The 24,544-nt window shown below is 44.8% G+C and overlaps 1 protein-coding gene and 1 pseudogene across 1 annotated transcript in view; both read left to right on the top strand.

Annotated features, from left to right (window-relative positions):
* The first annotated feature begins 13,272 nt into the window (after positions 1 to 13,272).
* The window catches only part of LOC118667055 (sodium/hydrogen exchanger 9B1-like), an 86,686-nt gene continuing 75,414 nt past the window's right edge, over positions 13,273 to 24,544 (top strand). The window contains exons 1-2 of the mRNA XM_036329687.1: positions 13,273 to 13,341; positions 14,805 to 14,940. Of these exons, the coding sequence (XP_036185580.1) occupies positions 13,273 to 13,341; positions 14,805 to 14,940 (205 nt within the window). The remainder of the gene's footprint in view (positions 13,342 to 14,804; positions 14,941 to 24,544) is intronic.
* On the top strand, positions 16,862 to 17,915 carry LOC118669032 (annotated as a pseudogene).

Here is a 24,544-nt window from a genome sequence, read left to right as displayed (position 1 = left end):
CAGGGGCTGCACCTAGGGATTGGGCCTGCCCTCTGCCACCCGGGAACAGGCCTAAGCCAGCAGATCATTATCTCCCAAGGGGTCCCAGACTGCGAGAGGGCACAGGCCGGGCTGAGGGACTCCCCCTCCCCACCGAGTGCACAAATTTTTGTGCACCGGGCCTCTAGTCCTCCTATCTAATAAAAGAGATACATGGTAATTGGTGTACGACCGCTACCCTTCCCATTGGCTAATCAGGGTGATATGCAAATTAACTGCCAGCCAAGATGGCAAGGGCAGCCAGGAAGCTTGAAACTAACATGAGGCTTGCTTGCTTCAGTGATGGAGGACTCCAACGTTCCCTGCCTGCTGCTGCAGGCCTCTGAGCTGCAACTCTAAGCAACTATGTAACAAACATAGAAGCTAAACAAACCCCCAGAAACCTGCTTTAGTCGCCGGGCTTCAGCCAGCAGGATCTCAACATTGTAAGCAAAGGCCAGAAACCTACTTTCAGCAGCAGAGGCCTAAGAGCTGGAGCCAAGCCTCAAAGCTAAAGCTGGCCCAGAATAAAAAAGAAAAAGAAAAAAAGGAGCGGTTGGGAGCTTCAGTCACCCCCAGCCTGAAAACAGCCCTCAGCTCCTCAACCCAGGCACCCCAGTGGGGACCCCACCTTGAAGGATGTGTGACCAGCTGCAAACAGCCATCATCCCCTCACCCAGGCTGGCCAGGCACCCTATTGGGGACCCCCACCCTGATCCAGGACACCCTTCAGGGCAAACCAGCTGGCCCCCACCCGTGCACCAGGCCTCTACCCTATATAGTAAAAGGGTAATATGCCTCCCAGCAACAGGATCAGTGGAGCCACGAGGCCTCCCGGCACTGGGATCAGCGTGACAGGGGGCAGCGCCCAAACCCCCTGATTGCCCTGTGGCTCTGTGTGTTATAGGTGGCGGGGCCACAACCTCCCTATCCGCCCTGCTCTGTTTGTGACAGGGTGCGGCGCCCCAACCCTCCCCTCACCCCCCCCCCCCCCCCCCCCCGGCCACGGGCCCTGCTCTGTGTGTTACCGGGTAGAGCCATAACCTCCCCATTGGCTCTGCCCTGAGTGTGAGAGTGGCGGCACCCCAACCCCCTGATGGGCCCTGCTCTGTGCATGACAGGGTACAGAGCCCGAACCCCCCTGATGGGCCCTGCTCTGTGTGTGACAGGGGGTGGCACCACAACCTCCCCATCGACCCTGCCTTGAGTGTGACAGGGGACGGTGCCCCAACCCCCCAATCGGCCCTACCCTGAGCGTGACTGAGGGTGGCATCACAACCTCCTGATCGCCCTGCTCTGTGCATGACAGGGGGCGGCGCCCCAACTCCCCAATCGGCCCTGCTCTGAGCCCGACCAGGGGCTGCACCTAGGGATTGGGCCACCTGGGAGCAGGCCTAAGCCAGCAGGTCATTATCTCCCGAGGGGTCCCAGACTGCGAGAGGGTATAGGCCGGGCTGAGGGACACCCCTCCCCCCCAAGTGCACAAATTTTTGTGCACCGGGCCCCTAGTTAAAAAATACAAGACAAAATTAGCCTTGGCTGGTGTAGCTCAGTTGGTTGGAGCATTGTCCTATATACCAAAAGGTATCTATCTACCTATCTGTATCTATCTATCTATCTATCATCATCATCATCATCTACCTCTCTCTCTTCTTCTAAAATATATAGGTATATCAAGGGTGAGTGGTTCCCTGAGCTGGGGGAATGGCCCTCTCATGCATCTCAGGTGGGAAGGGGCAGTGCTAAGTTCACTGGGGGTCGGGGGAGGAAGGCTGGGGTTTGACTCTAAGCCTATGGCCTCAGCTATTTCCCTCCCCTTAGGAATTGGAGGCAAATGCCCACTTCTCTGTCTTCTACCAGTGGAACAAGGTAGGACAGGGCAGAATGCTGGGTTGGGGCTCAAATCCAGGAGTCCTCCCTGGACAGTGTGCTATGTAACATTAGACACGGACTAAAGTATATCTAAATAAATACAACAAAAAGTAAGCCCTAGCTGGTTTTGCTCAGTGGATAGAGCATCCGCCTAAGGACTGAAGGGTCCTGGGCTCAAGTCCAGTCAATGGCACATGCCTGGGTTTCGGGCTCCATCCCCAGTAGGGGGTGTGCAGGAGGCAGCCCATCAATGATTCTCTCTCATCATGATGTTTCTAACACTCTCTCCCTCTTCCTTCCTCTCTGAAATCAATAAAAATGTATTAAAAAGAAAAGACAGAATTCAAATATAATGCAAAAATGCACATAAGTCTGGAGAAGTATAAATGGAGTTAAAGTATTTACACTTCCTTCTATTATCATTATCCATGAACAGAGAGGAAAAAGTAGCAATGTATAACACAAACCAAAAACAAACATATCATAACCAAGTTCAATTTATCTAAGAAACACAAAGTTGGTTTAACAAGAGCAAATAATGTAATTCACATGGACACATTTTTAAAGATTGATTTTAGAGAGAGCATGGGAGAGAGAGAATGAAACATTAATTACTTGTTCCACTTTTTTATGCATCCATTGGTTGATTCTTGCATGTGCACTGACCAAGGATCAAACCCACAACCTTAGTGTATAGGGATGACACCCTACCCAACTGAGCTACCTGGCCACGGCCCACATTTAACAAAGTTAGAAAACAATTAATAGATGCAAAATAAGCATCCAGTAAAATTCACCATTCATTCATGGTAAGACTCAGGGAACTTCACATAATTGTAGCAGACAGACTCAGAAGAGGATGACCTCATCTTATCTGCCTTTTGGTGTCTCACCCTTTACAGTTCTTTCCCCTTGAGTGTGGGCAGGATCTGTGACTTGCCCCTAGCCATTAGAATATGCAACTGTAAAGGGATTTTGCAAATGTAATTAATTCGGTTAATTTTGAATTACTCAAAAGGAGGATTATTCTGGTGAGGCTGATTTAATCAGATGAAAACCCTTAAAAGAAGACTGAGGACACCAACCCCAGCCCGGCCGCCCGATCCCTGCGAGGGGCCAGCAAACAGACATCCACAGAGGGCACAGGAGGAACCCGCAGAACCCAGGGCCGCGGGCGTCGCTGACTCGCCCCATCGGATCGCTCACGGCCTGGCCCCCCTCACGCGATGGGGAGGGCGCGCCTCCCCTGCACGGTCAGAGCCCTCCAGGGGCCTCCGGGGCACCGGGGAACGTGGGAACGGGAACCGGCACCACCAGCTCGGCCTGGGCCCTGAGGGACGTCCCGGAGCGCTCCAGGGGCACCACCGAGGGCCAAGGCCAAGCAGCACCAGCTCGCCCAACAGGGAGGCGCGAGGGCGGGACGCCCCCACCCGCTGCGGGGAGGGAGGCACAGCCGGAGGCGGGCGGAGAGTGCCGGCTGCCTTAGACCAGGGGCCTGTAACCCAGGTGAGGCGGTTCCGCAGCCCTTCCCCTCCACACACCGCCATCCCACGGAGAGGAGATGGCCCGGGGCAGAGCAAGAAGAGGGGTCCCGTTCACCAGGAATGTTCGTCCCGTCTGGCGGGGGCCCAGCCCGGGAGGGAGAGCGCCCTTCACCACGTTGATCTGCAAGAGGGCATGGGGGCCGCCACTGGCCAATAACTCCTCCTCCCCCAACACCGCGCCCCGTCCGGAGGTGGGGGTCCAGGGGCGACACCCATGCGGCAGAAGGCGGGTTCTGGGGGCGCGTCAGCGGTGACCCCCGGGAGGGGTCGCGCACTCAAGTGAGTGGGTGTGGACCCACGAAGGAAGGGCCCCGGCGCGACAAGGGAGGGTGGACGTGGAGGTCAGGCGCCGGACCTGGACGGGCCACCGGGTGAACCACGTGGGGATCCCACCGCCACAGACACACTGGGCGGCCCCGCGAGCCCGGGATGCCGGTCGATCCTTCCAAGCGCACACTTCGGCCTCCTCCCACCGCGCGACCCGCCCCGCCACCGGGGAGACCACAAGCGACCCTCACCCGCAGGAAAGCGGCTCCATCCAGCCATCCGTCCCTGCGTGCACCCTCCCGTCCATCGGTCCATCCATCCGCTCGCGGGCGGAACGCCCCCAGGACAAGCCGGGCCCGACTGTGCTCGCGCAGCACGCCTGCCCGCTGCGAACTCAGACGGAGAGCGCTGGGGGGTGAGAGCGGGCACGGCTGGGCGGGAAAGGCCTCCGAGCACCCCCCTCCCCCCCAAAACACACACCCCTCCCCGCTTCGGCACCCGCCCACATGCACCAGCGCTCCCCGGGATGGACGCCGCCCGGCGGGACCCTCCCCGACTCCGAAGGGTGAGCTGCGTCGTTGCTCGGCCCCTCAGAGCTGGTGCGCGAGGGGCCCGAGTGCCCAAAGACAGGCGGCTGCCCAAGGCCCTTCTAGAGGGGCGGCGGCTGGGGGGTCCGGTCCCCAAGGTCGTCGCATCGGGCACGCGCGGGGTTGAAGGTGGGGATGCCCTGTGAGCTCAGCGAACCTGGTAATGCTGTCGGGAACGGGAGCCGCTTCAGGTACGCGGGGAGCTGCTCCTTCGTGATGCGGGCCGCGCTCTCCAGCACCAGCCTCCCAGGCACCATCCTCCCAGGCGAGTCCGCTCCTCCCGGGCCCTGGGCCCCAGCAGCCCCTGTCCCTAGAGCAGAGGCCAGCGTGGGGCGCTCGCAGTGCGCGCCCCGGAGGTGGGCGGGGCTTCAGACTCCCAGCCAACCATTGGAGGCCGAGGCGCGCTCTGCCCCTGCCAGCCAACCAATGGTGGCCGAGTTGTGCTCTGCGCATGCCCAGCCAACCAACTTCCAGAACTTTCAGTGGGAACCGTTGCCCACAGCCCCGTGTCTCTTCTGCTCTCTGGCTGCTTCTGGTGTCCCTGCCGCCTGCGCTGACCCCTGCAGGAGAAGCACATCCTGGAAAAGGTAGTGGCTCTACCCCCAGAGGTCTGTCCTCCGATCCCCTGCGGATCCCACAGCCTCCAACCGGAGGACACGCGCTTCCTTGGGGAACGCCCGGGAGCGAGACCCATGTTGCAGTTTCCACACCAGCAGTGGGTGGAGGCCGAAGGGCACGATGGCTTTAGAGGGACCTGGTCACTGGGAGGGGGCCTCCACGCGAGGGACAGAGGCCTCTTAGACAAGGAAAGGAGGTGTTGGGGTCAGTTAGGCGTCACTCGAGCCCGACCTTATCATGCAGAAGGGACTGATTTTCGGTGGTGACAAGCAGATGGGGACTTCTCGGGCCGGCCAAGTGGTGAGCTGCTCCCTGTGAAGCCCCTGAGGCCATGGCCACTGCGGTCTGTTGGGCCTGTGTGTCCCAGGCCTCCTTCTGGAAGTTGTCCTGAAGACAAGAGAAAACACGTTGCCCACGGGAAAAAGGACAGAGAAAACTCCCAGGAAAAGGCATTTATGGATAGTTAGGGGGCTTTTAGGAGAAATAGAAACCCTGTGGTGAGATTTTGCAGGCGTTTTTCACAGTCCTGGGAAAGGCACCAAGGATTCTCCACCTCCCTCCACAACCCCCCCCCCTCCCCCCCCGCACATGCACTCACCCCTCCCACCCCCACCCCCCAGTGTCTTGCGTCCATTGGTTGTGCTTATATTCATGCATACAAGCCCTTCAGTTGATCTCTTACCCCACCCCCTCTCCCAACCCGCCCCGGCCTTCCCACTGTCGTTTGACAGTCTGTTCGATGCTTCTATGCCTCTGTATCTATTTTTGTTCAACAGTTTATATTGTTCTTTATTACCCATAAATGAGTGAGATCATGTGGTATTTTTCCTTCATTGACTGGCTTATTTCACTTAGCATAATGCTCTCCAGTTCCATCCATGACGTTGCAAATGGTAAGAGTTCCTTCCTTTTTAGAACAGCATAGTATTCCATTGTGTATATGTACCACAGTTTTCTAATCCATTCATCTGCTGATGGGCATTTAGGCCGTTTCCAAATCTTAGCTATGGTGAATTGTGCTGCTATGAACATAGGGGTGCATATGTCCTTTCCTATTGGTGTTTCTGGTTTCTTGGGATATATTCCTAGAAGAGGGATCACAGGGTCAAATGGGAGTTCCATTTTCAGTTTTTTGAGGAAACTCCATACTGTCTTCCATAGTGGCTGCACCAGTCTGCATTCCCACCAGCAGTGCACGAGGTTCCTTTTTCTCCGCATCCTCTCCAGCACTTGTCGTTTGTTGATTTGTTGATGGTAGCCATTCCGACAGGTGTGAGATGGTACCTCATTATTGTTTTGATTTGGAATCTCTTGGATGATTAGTGACTTTGAGCATGTTTTCATAAGCCTCTTGGCTTTCTGAATGTCCTCTTTCGGAAAGTGTCTATTTAGGTCCTTTGCCCATTTTTGATTGGATTGTTTATTTTCCTTTTGTTAAGTTTTATGAGTTCCTTGCAAATGTTGGAGATTAAACCCGTATTGGAGATAACATTGGCAAATATGTTCTCCTGTGTACTGGGCTTTCTTGTTGTTTTGTTGATGGTTTCTTTTGCTATGCAGAAGCTTTTTATTTTGATGTGGTCTCATCTGTTTATTTTCTCTTTAGTTTCCATTGCCCTAGGTCTTAAACTCATTAGTCAACAGAGCCAAACATCAACAGTACAACGATTGAAATTTCTTTTGAGAGCCAAATTTTTTAAACTTAAACTCTATAGGTAGAAATATTGTTATTAACTTAATTAGGGTACTCCTAAGGCTTAGGAAGAGCCACACTCAAGGGGCCAAAGAGCCTTATGTGGCTCACGAGCCACAGTTTGCTGACCACGGCCCTAGGAGCTGTATCAGTAAAAATATTTCTATGACAAATGTCTGCTATTTTGCTGCGTATGGCTTCTTCTAAGATTTTTATGGTTTCCCATCTTACGTTTAAGTCCTTTATCCATTTTGAGTTTATTTTTGTGTAAAAATGGTGTAAGTTGGTGGTCTAGTTTCATTTTTTTTGCATGTATCTGTTCAATTTTCCCAACACCGTTTATTGAAAAGACTGTCTTGACTCCATTGTATGCTCTTGCCTCCTTTGTCAAATATTAATTGAGCATAATGGCTTGGGTCAATTTCTGGGTTCTCTGTTCTGTTCCATTGACCTATATGTCTATTCTTGTGCCAGTACCAGTTTTGAGAACAGTGGCTTTGTAATATAGCTTGATATCTGGTATTGTGGTCCCTCCAACATGGTTGTTTTTTCTCAAGATTGCTGCAGCTATTCGGGATCTTTTTTTTTTTTTTATTCCAGATGAGTTTTTGGAGAATTTGTTCTAGGTCTTTGAAGTATACTGTTGGTATTTTTATGGGGATTGCATTGAATTTATAGATTACTTTGGATAGTATGGACATTTTAATGATGTTGATTCTACCAATCCATGTACATCGTATATTCTTCCATTTGTTCATGTCTTCCTCTATCTCTTTTTTTAATACCCTAAAATTTTCTGAGTACAGGTCCTTTGTCTCCTTGGTTAAGTTTATTTCTAGGTATCTTAATATTTTTTTTATTGCAATGTTAAATGGGATTGCTTTTTTAATTTCTCTTTCTGTGAGTTCATTATTGGTATATAGAAAAGCCATAGACTTCTGGTTGTTAATTTTGTATATTGCTACATTGCTGGATTCATTTATTAAGTCTAGTAGTTTTTTGATGGAGTCTTTGGGGTTTTCTATGTATAATTTGTCATCTGCGAATAAGGACAGTTTTACTTCTTCTTTTCCAATTTGGATGCCTTTCATTTCTTCTTCTTGTCTGGTCACTATGGCTAGCACTTCCAGTACTATGTCGAACAGGAGTGGTGAGAGTGGGCATCCCTATCTTGTCCCTGTTCTTAGGGGAAATGCTTTTAGTTTTTGCCCATTGTGTATGATGTTGGCTATAGGTTTGTCATATATGGCTTTTATTATGTTGAGTTATAATCCGTCTAGTCCCACCTTGCTGAGAGTTTTTATCAAGAAAGAGTGTTGGATTTTGTCAAATGCTTTCTGCATCAATGGATATGATTATATAGTTTTTAACTCTCAGTTTGTTTATGTGGTGTATCACATTTATTGATTTGCAGATATTGTACCATCCTGTATCCCCGGAATAAGTCTCACTTGGTCATGGTGTATGATCGTTCTAATGGAATGCTGAATTTGATTTGCTAGAATTTTGTTGAGGATTTTGGCATCTATGTTTATGAGGGATACTGGCCTGTAATTCTCTTTCTTTGTATTGTGTTTATCTGCTTTTGGGATTATGGTAATGCTGGCTCCATAGAAAGAGCTTGGAAGTGCTCCTTCCTCTTTTGGAATAGTCTGAGGAATATAGGTTTTATTTCTTCTTTGAATGTTTGATAAAACTCCCCTGTGAATACATCTGATCCAGGGGTTTTGTTTGTTGGAAGTTTTTTGATTACTGCCTCAATTTCCTCAATAGTTATCAACCTATTCAGATTTTTTGATTTCTCTTGGTTGAGTTTTGGAAGGTTGTATTTTCCTAGGAATATGTCCATTTCTTCTAGGTTGTTGGAGTAGAGTTGCTCATAGTATATTACTTTTTAGGATTCTTTGTAATTCTGTGTGGTCTGTTGTTATTTCACCTCTTTTGTTTATGATTTTGTTTATTTGAGTCCACTCTCTTTGCTTCTTGGTGAGCCTGGCTAGAGGTTCATCAATCTTAAATATCCTTTCAAAGAACCAGCTCTGATCTTTTGTATTGTTTTACTTTGGTCTGTATGTAATTTATTTCCGCTCTGATCTTTATTATTTCTTTCTTTCTGCTCACATTGGGCTTTTGTTGTTGTTGCTCTCTTTCTAATTCTTCAAGTTGCAGAGTTAGATGGTTTATTACCAGTTTTTCTTATTTTTTTGAGGTAGGCCTATAATGCTATGAATTTCCCTCTCAGGATTGCTTTCACTGTGTTCCAAAGATTTTGGATTGTTATGTTTTCATTGTCATTTGTTTCCAGGATGTTTTTTATTTCTTCTTTGATCTCTTTGGTAACCCATTCATTATTTAATAGTATGCTATTCAGCCCTGACTGGTTTGGCTCAGTGGATAGAGCATCAGCCTGTGGACTGAAGGGTCACGGGTTTGATTCCAGCCAAGGGCATGTACCTTGGTTGCAGGCACATCTCCTGTAGGGGGTGTGCAGGAGGCAGCTGATGGATGCTTCTCTCTCATTGATGTTTCTAATTCTCTTTTCCTCTCCCTTCCTCTCTGTAAAAAATCAATAAAATATATATATTTTAAAAAATAGTATGCTATTCAGCCTCCAAGTGTTTGAATTTTTGTGATTGTTTTTACTGTAGTTGATTTCTAATTTTATGCAATTGTAATCTGAGAAGATGCTTGATATGATTTCAATCCTCTTGGATCTGGAGAGACTTTGCCTGTGTCCCAATATGTGGTCTATCTTTGGAAATGACCCATGTGCACTTGAGAAAATGTGTATTCTGTAGTTTTGGGGTGGAATGTTTAAAGATGTTGATTAAGTCCATCTGCTCTAGTGCATCATTTAGGATTGATGTTTCTTTGCTAATTTTTTGTTTAGAGGATTTATCCAGTGATGTTAATGGGGCATTAAAGTCTCCTACTATGATTGCCTTGCTGTCAATCTCACCCCTGATATCTTCCAGAAGTTTTTTAATGTATTTGGGTGCTCCTGCATTGGGTGCATAAATGTTTACCAGAGTTATAACCTCTTGTTATATTGATGCCTTTGAATTATGAAGTGTCCTTTCTTGTCTTTTGTTATGGTCTTCACTTTGAGGTCTATTTTGTCAAATATAAATATTGCTTCCCCAGCTTTTAAATTTTTTTTCCATTTCCATTTGCCTGGTAGATATATTTCCATCCCTTCACTTTCAGTCTGTGTGAGTCTCTTGTTCTGAGGTGGGTCTCCTGTGGACAGCAGATATATGGGTCATTTTTTTTTAATCCATTCATTCACTTGGTGTCTTTTGATTGGAGCATTTAATCCATTTACATTTAATGTTGTTATTGATAGATACTTGTTTGTAGCCATTTCTGTACTTTATGCCTGTGTTCCTTCCTCCCTTTCTATTTCTTTTTACAGCATCCCCTTTAGCATTTCTTGCATTGCTGGCTTGGTAGTGTAAACTGCCTTAGCCTTTTCTTGTCTGAGAAGGTCCTGATTTCTCCTTCAATTTTGATTGATAGTGTTGCTGGATAGTGATAGTGTTGCTGGATAGAGTATTCTTGGACCTAGTCCTTTGTTTTGCATCACTTTGTATACTTCTTTCCATTCCCTTCTAGCTTGATGTGTTTCTGTTGAGAAATCATTTGATAATCTGATGGGGGATCCTTTGTAAGTAACTCTGTCTCTCTCTTGCAGCCTTTAAGAGTCTCTCTTTGTCCTTAACATTTTGTCATTGTAATTATGATGTGTCTTGGTATGGGTCTTTTGGGTTTCCTCTTGCTTGAGGAAAAATGACTGTGTGGACTTGTGTAACTTTTTTCTTCCCCATATCTGGGAAGTTTTCTGTCATTATTTCTTCAAATAGATTTTGTAATCCTTGCTGCTCTTCTTGTCCTTCTGGCAGCCCTATTAAACGATGTTACTTCATTTTGTGTTGTCCCAAAGCTCCCTTAGGCTCTTCTCCTGCTTTTTAATTTTGTTCTCCAGTTGCTATTCAGACTGGGCTTGTTTCCTTACCTTTTCTTCAAACTCACTAATTCAGTCCTCTGCTTCTTCTAGTCTATTGTTGAAACCTTCCATGGTGTTTTTAATTGTAGCTATTTCACTTTTGATTTCTTCCTCATTTTTTGCATAGTTTGTTGATTTTTTTCGTCCATCCGGTATATGAATTGTACGAGCATTACTCTGAATTCTTTTTCAGTCATGTTTCATGCCTCAGTTTCACTTATTTCCTTTTGTGGTGATTCCTCTTTTTCATTCCTCTGGGATTGTTTTGTTGTCTCCCCATTCTAACTATCACCAGAAGGTTCAAACGCTGAGTATGCACAGGTCCACAGGCTATGCATATATGTATATAAGTTCTTTGTTTAATCTCTTCCCATCATTAGTTATTTTCTTCATAGATAGTTGAAGAACTATCTATTTAGGAAATAAAAACTTTTAGGAAAGTTTATGGGTCTGCATCTAAATTTGAGCTGATATATATTAACTAGAGGCCCTGTGCATGAAATTTGCGCACGTGTGCGCGCGCATGTGTGTGCGCGCACGTGTGTGTGTGTGTGTGTGTGTGTCGGGGGGGGGGGTCCCCGCAGCCTGACCTGTACCCTCGGGATGTTCTACTGATGGCTTAGGCCCCCATCACCCTGCTGCTGCTGCCACTGCCAGCTGCTGCAGCCACCGAGGTGTTTTCCTCAACATGGATTCCAGTCTCTTCAACGAAAAAAAAATGACAACTTTCTTTATGCATTTTCAAGATGTCTCTTTCATAGGATATGACCTACCTTCCTTCCTTCCTTCCTTCCTTCCTTCCTTCCTTCCTTCCTTCCTTCCTTCCTTCCTCCTCCCTCCCTCCCTCCCTCCCTCCCTCCCTCCCTCCCTCCTTCCCTCCCTTCCTTCCTTTCTTTCCTCACCTGAGGATATTTTTCCATTGATTTTTAGAGAGCGTGGAAAAGAGAGGGAAAGACAGAAACATCAATGTGAGAGGGACACTTCGATTGATTGCCTCTTGCATGAGCCCTGACCTGGGCCCCGGCCAGGGAGGAGCCTGCAACGTAGGTACATGCCCTTGACCAGAATTGAACCCGGACCCTGCGGTTGGTAGGCCGAGGCTCTTTCCACTGAGCCATACCGGCTAGGGCAGGATATGACATTTCTCAGCCCCTCCAGCAGTGGACCTTTGTTTTTTCCTCCAGGAGTGAGGTGGAAAAACCCTAGATCACCTTCTTGGATTCTACCCAAGTTACCAAGAACACTGTGAGTGGTAATTTGAGTAATAAGCCAATGAGCAGTCAGAAAAGGTGTTTCCTTTGCAGCTTATGTGCAGAAGCAGGACTGCTGGCATGCTGCGGCTGGCAGGCCCTGCTCTCTGTCTGAGGGCCGTGGTGCCTGGCAGCCAGGCCCTGCTGTCTGTCTGCGGGCTGCAGCACCTGGCAGCCAGGCTCTGCTGTCGGCGCCTGCCTTGCCCTGCCCACTGGGCCGACAGCCTTGCTGTGATAGGAGCCTTTGAGCTGCAGGGGTGGGACCCAAAGGTGCTCCATGCATTTCCTGGTGACTGGTCGTCCGTCTGGTCATGAATCAAATATATATATTTGATTCCCTAGATCAGTGGTCGGCAAACTCATTAGTCAACAGAGCCAATATCAACAGTACAGCAATTGAAATTTCTTTTGAAAGCCAAATTTTTTAAACTTAAACTATATAGGTCGGTACATTGTTATTAACCTACCTATATAGTTTAAGTACTGTTGATACTTGACACCTCCCCCGCCTGTGCCACTTCTCCCATCGCCCGACCTACTGACACCCTCCACTTCTTATAATGCCACTTCTTCAAAATAGACTCGCCCAGGCCGAAAACTGACTTCTGTGCATGGGCCGTGAAGTTTCAATTGCACTTACGTGCGCGCCCGCACGTGGTATTTTGTGGAAGAGCCACAGTCAAGGGGCCAAAGAGCTGCATGTGGCTTGTGAGCCACGGTTTGCCGACCATTGCCCTAGATAAATTCATTCTACAAAAGATAAAACTTTGAGATGGAAAGATCATTACTAGGGAAAAGAGATTTTTTTCATTGTAACTTTAGTAATATATCTAAAGCTATTGGGGTAAAGATATAGTTTACCAACTGCCTTTGAGAGAGAGAAAAACAAGAAGAATGGGAATTAGACAGCCTAGGTATAAAACCTGGAGTTAGAATAAGTTCTAAATACTATTTATGCCATTTGCAGTCAGTACCTTTCTACCATCACCAGTAATACTTACAGATGTAGCTATTAACATAGTTGATCATGTTTCATTTTAAATTTTCTTGAAATGTCCTATGCAGGAGTGTGACTGAAGATAGGGTAAATCCATGGTGGTAATGATGTCAAGCATGAAATAAAGAGCTATGTTTTCTAGTATATGCTTTTAAGATATGCCCAGCATTATGAACTATTGAGAAGTATTACACTTCTGTATGGTAATGGTTTTTAAAAACTTATGCACATGACTTTGGTTAATAACTTTAAAATGAATATTGGAACTGTTTTGACTATAAAGATATCTAACTTGACTATGATACAACTTTATTATTTAAAAAATCATTAAGAAATTAATTCCACTTAACTATGTTTGTTGTCATATGGAATTATAGTGCTGTTTCTTTCTTTCAAATAATTTTTCTTTTAAATATTAGCATGGACATCACAGAACTAGAAAATGAACAGTTGGAGGATAAAAACATCCAATCATCTATAACTCCTCAGGTAAAAACTTAAAACTATACTGTAATACATGATAGAAAAATCAACTTGATCATAAAATATAATTCTAAAGCTTATTTATTAGGTTTTCTTATATGTTTGGTTAAAAATGAGAAGTGGTCATTTTAAAATAGCTGGTTTTAATGGGTCCTAAGAAATGAGCAAAAGAAATAAAAAGATGGAAAGGGGTGACTACAGATTATTTTGGAGTTAAAGAGAGCATAAATGAGACTTCTATAGTTTTTAAGGGCCAAAGGTTCTTCTTTTAAATATTTAAAATATTCACCACTAATTGCGATTATTATTTTTATCTGTAAAGACTTCATCTTAGTTTATGTCAATTTGTTATAAATTCTGAAATGATAAAATTTAAAGAAATATGGTTTTACTGTATATGACCTTTTACTTATCCTAATCAAAGTTCATCTTTGTGTCTTTACCTTGGCCCTTTTGTATAGTGAGAGACTTTTAAAAAAAAGATCTCTACATGGGAATTCAAACAGATTAATCGTGATTAGATTTAAAGAACTTTGATCTTAAAGAGCTACATAATTTGTTTACATCAGCTGCTATGGTGCCCCGTTCCCCTAGCCATTAAATGTTTCCTCTTCCTTTCCTTATTCTGTCCATGCTCTCTAGCCTTCATTACCATTTCTTGTGACAATGTGATGTTCTCTCTTCCATGCACTCAAAGACCCAAAGTATTATCAGTACACACACACACATACACACACACATATATATACATATCATGAGGACAGTAAGGCAAATTTGAAGATCTCTGTTCTAGGGTTAACTTGACTCATTTTTATTTTTAAAATTTTGTTTTTTTACCTTGGGAAAAGCTTTTCAGTATTCTCATGAACTGTTTTCTCCCTAAACCAGCAGTTTCATAATTAGACTAACTACTATTAAAAGTCTGGAAGATGGAAGTATACCCCTGAACTATCTGAATATGTTATCTATAAATAATAGTGGAAGCTTGAACCTTTACCTTCTGAAGGCTTGATCCGTTTCTTTTAAATTTTTCTTTCAGTTACATAATTTTTCAAATGAAATCAGTCCATGTTAAATTATATTTTACCTCTTTTCCAATTTAGTTGTATTTTTATTCCACGGAAGTTAGTTTGATAATCTTTGGGAATTAAATTGAGGAGGGACACTTTTAATTACTCTATCCACACTATAGGCTCACTTACTCATATACATAAATCACAAATGAAAATGACAGGCCTGAAGTCTACAAAAGGCTAAGTTAAGGTATCCTGCAAAATAAAATGTACACCTATGACATCCCCATATGTCAATATCATATATTGATATAGAGCATGAATAGTCTTTTGTGTGTGTAATTCTCCATGTTGACAGTAATAATATGAATTTAATTATGAGATTTGGTGGTTTTATACCTTCATAAATTTGTATGGAAAGTAAAGTTCTTAAAATATTCCTTTGTTTTACTTCAGATCCTCAAAGATGATAATACTGGAGAAGATGAAGAAACTAAGGAAATCGTCATTTTAGAAACAGAGGAAACAAAACCACAGGTGACAAAAAATCCTTTTCCTCCACAAGGAAGATTGAATAAGTGTATTACAAATGGTATGTAAAATAATAAATGTGTTTGATAAATATTAAACCACAAGCCAACAGTACCACTGTTTAATCTGTGTACTCCCAGATGAGATTATCAGCTTGATTAGCGTCAATACGTGGACAAAAAGAAAATTTTTCCATGAATCTGTCAAAAAAATAATTGCTTAAGAGATTTATATTTTTATGTTTTTATAACTTTAATGTTAAATTGCATAGATTAGAAATAGCATTGATTAAACATTTTTATTTAAAACCTACTTTTCACATTTATTTTTTTTAATGTTATTTTTTTTAGAGAGAGAGGAAAGGAGAGGGATAGAGAGATAGAAACATAATGAGAGAAAAACATTAATCAGCTATCTCCTGCACACCCCCAAAAGAGGATCGAGCCTACAACTCAGGCATGTGCCCTGAGCGGGAATCAAACCAGACCTCTTGGTTCATGGGTCAACACTCAACCACTGAGCCACACCAGCCAGCCACATTTATTTTTAAGTTAGCTAAAATGAATATTATATTTCTGGCAATATTACAGTTATTACATTAGGCTGCAATTTTTAAAACATCTGTTGCCTTGTAAATAGTTATATAAAACTTGCTTTTATACTAACAGTTTAAAGTATCTCATTGTCACCAAATATGTGTGAGATTTTCTTGATTTTTTTCCTAGATGTTCCATATGATTAAACTTAAAAGAGAGAGATTTTGACCTCCAAAAATAGAAAGCCTATAGAAAACAAAAATTATTTTAAAATATGAGGATAAGCAATTGAAGTTTTAAACTTTTAATTTCTTAATTTGTTGCTTTGTAACTTTAAACTTTTGAAAGCAAATTTTATTCATTGATTTTTCATTAATACAAGTTGCTTTTTAATTAACATTACTTTTTTTAAGGTCCTGAATCTAAATTAAACTAAAATATCTGCCAGTGTAAGTGATTGGACTTCTTTGTAAATACAATTTCTGCATGTAGGTCTTACCTGCATGTTTCCATCACCCTATTTAGTGGGCAGTTTCTATAGAGCAGTTTTTAGGAGTAGGGCCAGGGCCTATGGAAGAGAGAAAAATGTATTGGTCACCAAAGGTTTTCCATTGAGATTGAGGACTGCTGTTTTCTCATGAAATAATTGAGGAGTTTTATAACAACAGTATTGAAATTACAAACTTACTTAGATCTATAACCCATTTCCTCCGTTGTCTTTCAGTTTTGATTTTGCCATTTTAGAGAAATTTATAGAAAAATGTGCTTCCATGTTTCTCTTTGGGGGGTTGTATATTCTTGTACTCTTTCAGTTTCCTTCTCTCTGTCTCGAACACACACACACACACACACACACACACACACACACACTACATTCATACTAAAGAAACCCTCAAAACAGCATGTACTCTGGATAATTGAAAGAAATAGAGCTGCAGTTCTCTATAAATCATACTTAATTCATTATATAGAAATCTAAACTCTCAACCACATGCAGAAATCAATCTCATCACTTTTAATCACACTATTTATAGCCTGTACCGGTACTGGGGAAGTGTCTTGCCTAATCCCAAAGAAATGGATATTCTACAGCAATAGGTTTAGGTTTTAGGCTATAAGTCCTTTTTAGTTTACTAAGTTCACTTATTTTTATGAAGCTGTTTTCCCTTAAAATAACTGAAAGGAAAGTTTTATTATACATCCAACTATCAATCTTAGGGTCAGACTTTCTGCATTAAAATCTTATCAGTTTTATGAAGGAAGAAGTCTTGGAAGTTTAGAGCTCAAAGGTAGTATCTCAGACCCTTCCAGATTGTGGTCCAGCTTCATCACTCAATCCTAACAACAAATAAAATGCTGAACAAACTGAAAAATTGACAGCCTTTAGTTTAATCAAAGAAGTGAGGTCACGGCGCCTGTCCATAATCATAGGTAAGGGCAGCATCAATGGAGCCTCGGATAAGGCACAGCCCGCCACGGCCCACCAGGCCGGTACCTGCTCCTGGATCGCGAGTGCCGGGCATGGGCTGGGCATGCGCTTGCTCAGAGAGGGCGTGAGGCAGGAGCACCAGCTGTAGAGGTTAGCGGCCGGGTACCCCGCGCCCCAGGAGCCGTAGTTGCGGGGCCTCCCGCCCGGAGTGCGCACAGCCGTGGGGGCCGCAGATAACCACAAGGGGTGGAGGAAAGGAGGGGGCCGGCCTCGGCCTCGGCACTTGGAGGAACCGCCGTGCATACCTGGAGACGACGTGGCCTCCCTGATCCAGGGGATCACCTGCCAGGCGTGCCTCACCTTCCAAGGCCGTGGGGGCGGACGCAGCGCTTCCCAATCGTGGCGTGGTGCCAGGCCCTGAGGCGCCGATGCCGCAGGGCTTCCCTGAGAACCTGAGCAAGCTGAAGAGCCTGCTAACCCAGGTCCGTGCAGAAGACCTGAATATCGCCCCGCGCAAGGCCACCTAACCTGCCACCCGTTACCTACATGCACATCTATGAGACGGACGACTTCAGCCTCGGCGTGTTCCTGCTCAAGAGCGGCACGTCCATCCCGCTGCACTACTACCTGGGCATGCACGGCATGCTCAAGGTGCGCTATGGCACCGGCACCATGCATATCAGCTGCGTGGACAAGCTGGAGGCGGGTGGGCAATGACAGCGGGCCCCGCTGCCGGAGTAGCAGTTCGAGCTGCCGCTGCAGCCCCGCGAGCGGGACACCGTCTGGCCCGGCGTGCTCAGTTTGCCAGGGGCCCCTGCATCCTCATGCCGCACTGGGACAACCTGCACCAGATCGATGCTGTGGACTGGCCCGCTGCCTTCCTGGACATTCTGGCCCCGCCCTACGACCCCAGGACTGCCACTATTACAGGGGGCTCCCCGTCAGGGCCAAGGAGGCCTCCGGATCTGTGACTTGCCCCGAGAGGTGTGGCTGTGGCTCCCGGAGACCCCTCAAGCCGATGACTTCTGGTGAAAGAGGGAGCCCTATCCAGGTCCCAAGGTCGTCTCTTGAAGCCGCAGGCGCCCAGGAGCGGGGAGCCAAAGACTTGCCCTACTCAGATCTGGGCCTGGCTGCCAGCAACCCCCACAAGGGCTCTCTCCCTACCCCCAGGCCACCTGGGCATTGGATCTATTGAAGTGGGCTGGTGTGCTTCATCAGGAGCCTTGGGAAGCAGCCTTGGGAAGCGCGGCACGGTTAGGGGGCGGGGGAGGCTAGGTTGTTTTCTGGCTTTGTCACTACCACCAGCGTTTTGATTTGGAGGAAGGGGAGCAGGGGACTATCTGAAGCGCTTCCATCCTAAAGCCATAATGAAAACATTCTTCCTTTGTTCCCCCCCTATACAAAATACAATGAGAGGTTTTCTCCCCTCATCGTCTTCGCCTTGGGTAAATAGGGCTTGCTTTCCACTTATGTCCTTATGCCCTTTGCTCCTTGTCATAGTTTTAACTCCTGGACTGCAATGACCCAGTGGTTTGAATTGTTTTTAGTTCAAGTCATTGGTCAAAAACTAGGTTTAGAGAGATGAGCTACTTTTTTAAGTGAGCTGCCCTGCCTGATTAATTCATTGTGAAAATTAAATCCATTTTCCAGAGTTGGGGGATCATCCCCAGGACATAACTATGCATGTAGAGGACAAGATTTTCTTTCCTCCCCTTGCCCAGTAGCCACATCTGGTTTACTCTGGCAACATCCACTAAGAACTTCACACCTGCATTTCTCAGTGACATATTCTCACTTACAGCTTATCTTCCCTGTGAGTCCCCAGATCTGTGAGGTGAGCAGATTTCTTGTTGCAGATTCACCTTTAATGCAAAAACTATATTACCCTCAAGTGACTTTTTTGGTCATAGTATAAGAGGTGGTAGAGTAATGCTGTATTTTTTAACCAGAAGATTCAGAGGCACTGAATCAGTATGCTTACAAACAACTGAATGTAAAACACCCCTCCCCTGGCCAGCTGTTGAACTCCATGTCCCTATTTACTTCCAGTATTTTCCTGCAAAAGTAGAAGAAAATGTTGACTGTTTCAAATTCTCTCACACCTAATGTTCCAGAGAGCTGGTGGTTCTAGCTGTGTTATTGGTGGCCCTGTTCTCAGAACCGACTCTCCCTCTAGCAGGAGAGAGACGGTGCTTGCTTCCTCTGGTGTGGTTTTCTATAGGGAGAACGAGATGGCACTGGTGACCCAGGCTCTGCAATGGAGAATTAAATATTCTGCTGGCCATTTTAGGGCACCAAAAATCCACACTCCCAGCCTCTTGAACAGTTGTGCTATCTGTAACTAGTTTTATTTTTGTCCTTTTAATAGTCTGAGCAACTTGACCTTGTTTACAAACACATTGACACCATTTGCTTCCAGCCATGAAGCACTATTGTCCCCCCTCCCCCCCCCTTTTTTTTTTACTATTTATAGGATTCCTTTTTTCACAATCTTTTAACAAATTATAGAAATAAACACATTAAAATTTGAAGAAGAAAAAAAAGAAGTGAGGTCACAGGGCAAATTACTGCCCTTGTAACTAAATATTGGATATGGGAAGGCAGATACAGAGAATCATAACCTAACAGAGAAGACACCTCTGTGGGAACCAGTACCAGAGCAGGAAAACCAAAATTATAATGGAAAATTGGCTGTAGGCTCAGTGTGAACAAGTCTAAGAGTTAAAAACTCCAGAGGGAATCCAGTCATGGTGTGAGCAGACACACTTCTGTCCAGGAGCCATCTGGCAAGGGGAGGGGGTAAAGTAACCACAATGAAATATACCACAGCATTCTATTCTAAAGGCCTGTTTTTAAGAGAAAGTATTTTATCAGCCCCTAACCTATGGGAGTTTTATCAGAGCCCATCCTATCTGGGAGAAGAGAAATACCCAACTCCAGTCGCTTCTAGCCATCCTGTATAATCTGTGAGGATAGAAAAGACCTGAGAGACACTAGTGAAGTTCACAGCCCAAGGGCACGGGCTCACTAAAAGACTGAGTCCTAATCCTAGAGCCACAACACACTTACCCTCCTACCATACTTTACCACCATATACCAAAGGTCCTTGTACCCAGGACATCATGTTAACCTTTAAACAAAAATATGTACAATGTATTAAAGGGAAAATAACAACTTTGAAGAGACCCAGACGTAGACATGGCAGAGATATTGGAATTATTAGACCATGAATTCAAAACAACTATGACTGACATACTCAAGGTTCCAATGAAAATGTAGACAATAGGTTGGTAGTGTAAGCAGAGAGATGGAAATTCTAAGAAAGATTCAAAAAGAAATGCTAGAAATTAAAAGCACAGAACAAATGAAGAATGCATTTGTTGTGTTCATTAGTAGAGTGTACACAGCTGAGGAAAGAATCTCTGAACTTGGGGATATGTCAGTAGAAACTTACAAAACTGAAATGCTAAGAGGAAAAAGAAATAGAATATCCAAGAACTATGGGACATTTACAAAAGGTATAACATACTTGTCATGGGAATACACAAAGGAGAAGAAAGACAAAAAGTAACAAAGGATGTTGCAGCAATAATTTTCTCCAGATTAATGTCAGATATCAAATCACAGACCAGGAAGCTCAGAGAACATGAAGCAGGGTAAATTACAAAAATCAACACCTAGGTATATTATATTTAACATGTAGATAATCAAAGATAAAAAATAAATCTTGAAAGACGCCAGACAAAACACTTTACCTATAAAGAAGCAATGATAAGAATCATATCTGACTTGTCCTCAGAAATCAGGCAAGCAAAAAGAGTGGACTTAAATATTAAAGTGTTAGGGCAATAAAACCACACCAAGCCTAGAATTCTGTATCCTATGAAATTATCTTTCAAAAGCGAGAGACCTAGCCGGTTTGCCTCAGTGGATAGAGTGTTGGCCTAGAGACTGAAAGGTCCCAGGTCCGATTCGGTCAAGGGCACATGCTAGGGTTGCGGGCTTGATCCCCAGTAGGGGGTGTGCAGGAGGCGGCCAATCAATGATTCTCTCTTGTTGTTGATATTTCTATCTCTCCCTCTCCCTCTATGAAAGCAATAAAAATCTATTTTTTTAAAAAGTGAAAGACAAATAACAACTTTCTCAGACCAACAAAAATTGAATTTATTGCCTTGTAAAAATATTAAAAGAAGTTCTTTAGAAAGAAGAAAATTATATTGGTAGGTCAGAAACTCAGATCTACATAAGATAAAGATCATGCCTTAGCTGGTTTGGCTCAGTAGATAGAGTGTCGCCCTATGGGACTGAAGGATCCCAGTTTCCATTCTGGTTAAGGGCACATGCTCAGGTTGCGGGCTTGCAGGGGGCGTGGAGGAAGCAGCCGATCAATGATTCCCTCTCATCATTGATGTTTCTATCTCTCTCTCCCTCTCCCTTCCTACCTGAAATCAATAAAAATATATTTAAAAAAGAAGGAAGATCATCAGAGAAGGAATAATGAAGGTTAAAAATCTTATTTTTTATATTGTTAAATGATCAGAGAGGAGTTTGTTCCAAATAATAGCAAAATATATTCACTGATTATAGCTAATGCATAAGTGAAATGAATAATAGCAATGATACAAGAAACAGAAAGAAATACCCCAGGGTGTCCTTGGGTACTGGGCTAAGGGGCCCTTTGGTCCCAGAAACTAATACAGAAACAGCGCCACCTAAAGGCAGTGTCAGCAATAGACGCTTCTGTAAATACAACTGAAAGTAGGCAAACAAAGCAGGCAGAGTGTTTCCATCTGGCTGACATCAAGGCTGTGGCATCTGACACAGAGGAATGGTGGATTGCTAGGAGCTTCAACATGGTGCTGACTATCTTAGCAGGAAGCTGAGACATGACAGACATAACAGTAGAGAGGGGTCTTAGACCAGCACCCATGAGACATTAAATCACCGGAAAAGGAAGTAAATGAAATGGAGGCAAACAATTTGTCAGAAATTATTCAAAGCAATGGTCATTAGGATGCTGAAAAGGATGGAAGACAAATTGAACAACATGTGTAATAATCAAGAAGAAATGAAGGGAGAAACTAAGATGGCGGCATAGATAAACACCGGGAAATTGCCGCCTCCCACAACAATTGAAAAATACCGCAAAGGACAGAGCAGACATCATCCAGAACAACCGGAAGGCTGGCTGAGTGTAAATTCTACAACTAGAAGGAAAGAAAAGCATGCTGAGAGCCAGAGGAGCTGCAGAGGTGAAGTGCAGAGGTACGGCGGCTCACGCGGAAAGGGGGTGGCACCTGAGGACGCGGCTGTCTTTTTGAATCACAAGCTCCCGACTGCTCTGAACTCCGGTTCCGGCAAGTCTCTGGGGACCCAGGACTCATACGGGGAGAAGCTGGTCTGTCCAGCAGCGGGCGAACTTGAGGGCGTCTTTCCCTCAGAGTTGCTTGTAGCCGTTACCGGGACACTGAGATGCGTGACTCCAGGCGGAGAATCAGCCATAGCTGCTTTCTCCGCCCTTTGATTCCCTGAGACCCCGCCCCACCCAGGCTGCGGCAGAGGCTTTTGCATGTGAATGTACCTAACTGCAGCCGAGCCAGGCAGACCCGGAACTTCCACGAGAAGGCCCAAGGCCCCGCAGCGGCTTGCATTGCTTCACAGCTGAGCCTCTTCGTGGCCCCTGCTGTGTGGCCTCAGGCAGAGGCTGAATTAGCACCTCCTTAGATCCAGGAGCCACTGTACCCAGTGGTCAGAGGGGGACCATCCAGATTGCAACTCCTCAGATCCATAAGGGACACACTCAGGGAGCAGACTCAGTGAGCACCAAAGCCCCACTGAAGCAAGTCTTGCCCCAGAAGGGTGTCTTCAGCACAGAAGTTCTCCCACTTTAGACATAGCTGATTCTCACAGCCAATTGGCCTGGAGGTCAATTCCTCCCAGTGATCCTACAACAACCAAGGCACCAAGAGTGCACCAAGAGTGTCCACCCCAGGTAACTGGGGAGGCTGAGCCACCGGGCCCTACAGGACACCTGGTGTGCAGGGCCACAGGGAAGCAGCCAAAATGCGGAGACAAAGAAACAGGTCACAAATGGCAGAAATGGAGGAAAGCAAATGACTGGATATAGAGTTCAAGGCCACGTTTATAAGGTTTTTCAAGAATTTTATGGAAACCGCCGATAAATTTAATGAATCCCTCAATAAGTATAGTGAGACCATGGAGGACATGAAAAAGGACCAACTAGAAATTAAGCATACACTGACTGAAATAAAGAATAATTTACAGAGATCCAACAGCAGACAAGAGGATCCCAAGAATCAAGTCAAAGATTTGAAATACAAAGAAACAAAAAATACCCAACCGAAAAAGAAAAAAGAAAAGAGATTCCAAAAATATGAAGATAGTGTAAGGAACCTCTGGGACAACTTCAAGCGTACCAACATCAGAATTATAGGGGTACCAGAAGGAGAGAGAGGGCAAGATATTGAAAACCTTTTTGAAGAAATAATGACAGAAAACTTCCCCTACCTGGTGAAAGAAATGGACTTACAAGTCCAGGAAGCGCAGAGAACCCCAAGCAAAAGGAATCCAAAGAGGACCACACCAAGACACATCATAATTAAAATGCCAAGAGCAAAAGATAAAGAGAGAATCTTAAAAGCAGCAAGAGAAAGACAGTCAGTTACCTACAAGGGAGTACCCATACGACTGTCAGCTGATTTCTCAACAGAAACCATGCAGGCCAGAAGAGAGTGGCAAGAAATATTCAAAGTGATGAATAGCAAGAACCTGCAACCAAGATTACTTTATCCAGCAAAGCTATCATTCAGAATAGAAGGTCAGATAAAGAGCTTCATGGATAAGAAAAAGCTAAAGGAGTTCATCACCACCAAACCAGCATTATATGAAATGCTGAAAGGTATTCTTTAAGAAGAGGAAGAAGAAAAAGGAACTCTTACCATTTGCCACAGCATGGATGGAACTGGAGAGCGGATAAATACCACAGGATCTCACTCATTTGTGGAATATAATGAACAACATAAACTGATGAACAAGGACTGATCCAGAGATGGAGAGGCATTGATTGGACTGTCGGGCCTTGGAGGGAAGGTAGGGGAGGGTGGGGGTAAGGGGGAAAGATCAACCAAAGGACTTATATGCAAGCATATAGGCCTAACCAATGGACACGGACAACGGGGGGGGGGGGGGTGAGGGCATGAGCGGGGGGGGGGGGGGGATAGAGGGTAACGTGGGGACAAGGACACATATGTAATATCTTAATCAATAAAAAATATATAAAAAAGAAAAAAAAACAAAAACAAAAAAAAGAAGAAATGAAGAAGAACAAAGAAGAAATGAAAATGACATCACTGCAATAAAGAACACAATAAAGGCATCAACAGTAAACTAGAAGAAGCTGAGAACTGCATCACTGAGCTAGAAAACAAGGTAGAAAAAACCAAGCAGAGCAGCAATTGGAAAAAAAACTTAAAAAACAGGAGGAGAGCCTAAGGGAGCTCTGGGGCAACACAAAATGAAACAACATCTGTGTAATAAGGGTACAAGAAGGAGAAGAAACAGAGCAAGGAATAGTAAACCTGTTTGAAAAAAATGACAGAAAACTTTCCTGATATTGGGAAGAAAAATGTCACACAAGTCCAAGAAGCTCAGAGTCCCAAACAAGATGAACCCAAAAAGAT

This window comes from Myotis myotis, unplaced genomic scaffold, assembly GCF_014108235.1.
Source record: "Myotis myotis isolate mMyoMyo1 unplaced genomic scaffold, mMyoMyo1.p scaffold_m19_p_1, whole genome shotgun sequence".
NCBI lineage: Eukaryota > Metazoa > Chordata > Mammalia > Chiroptera > Vespertilionidae > Myotis > Myotis myotis.
This window is presented reverse-complemented; position numbering and strand designations above follow the sequence as displayed.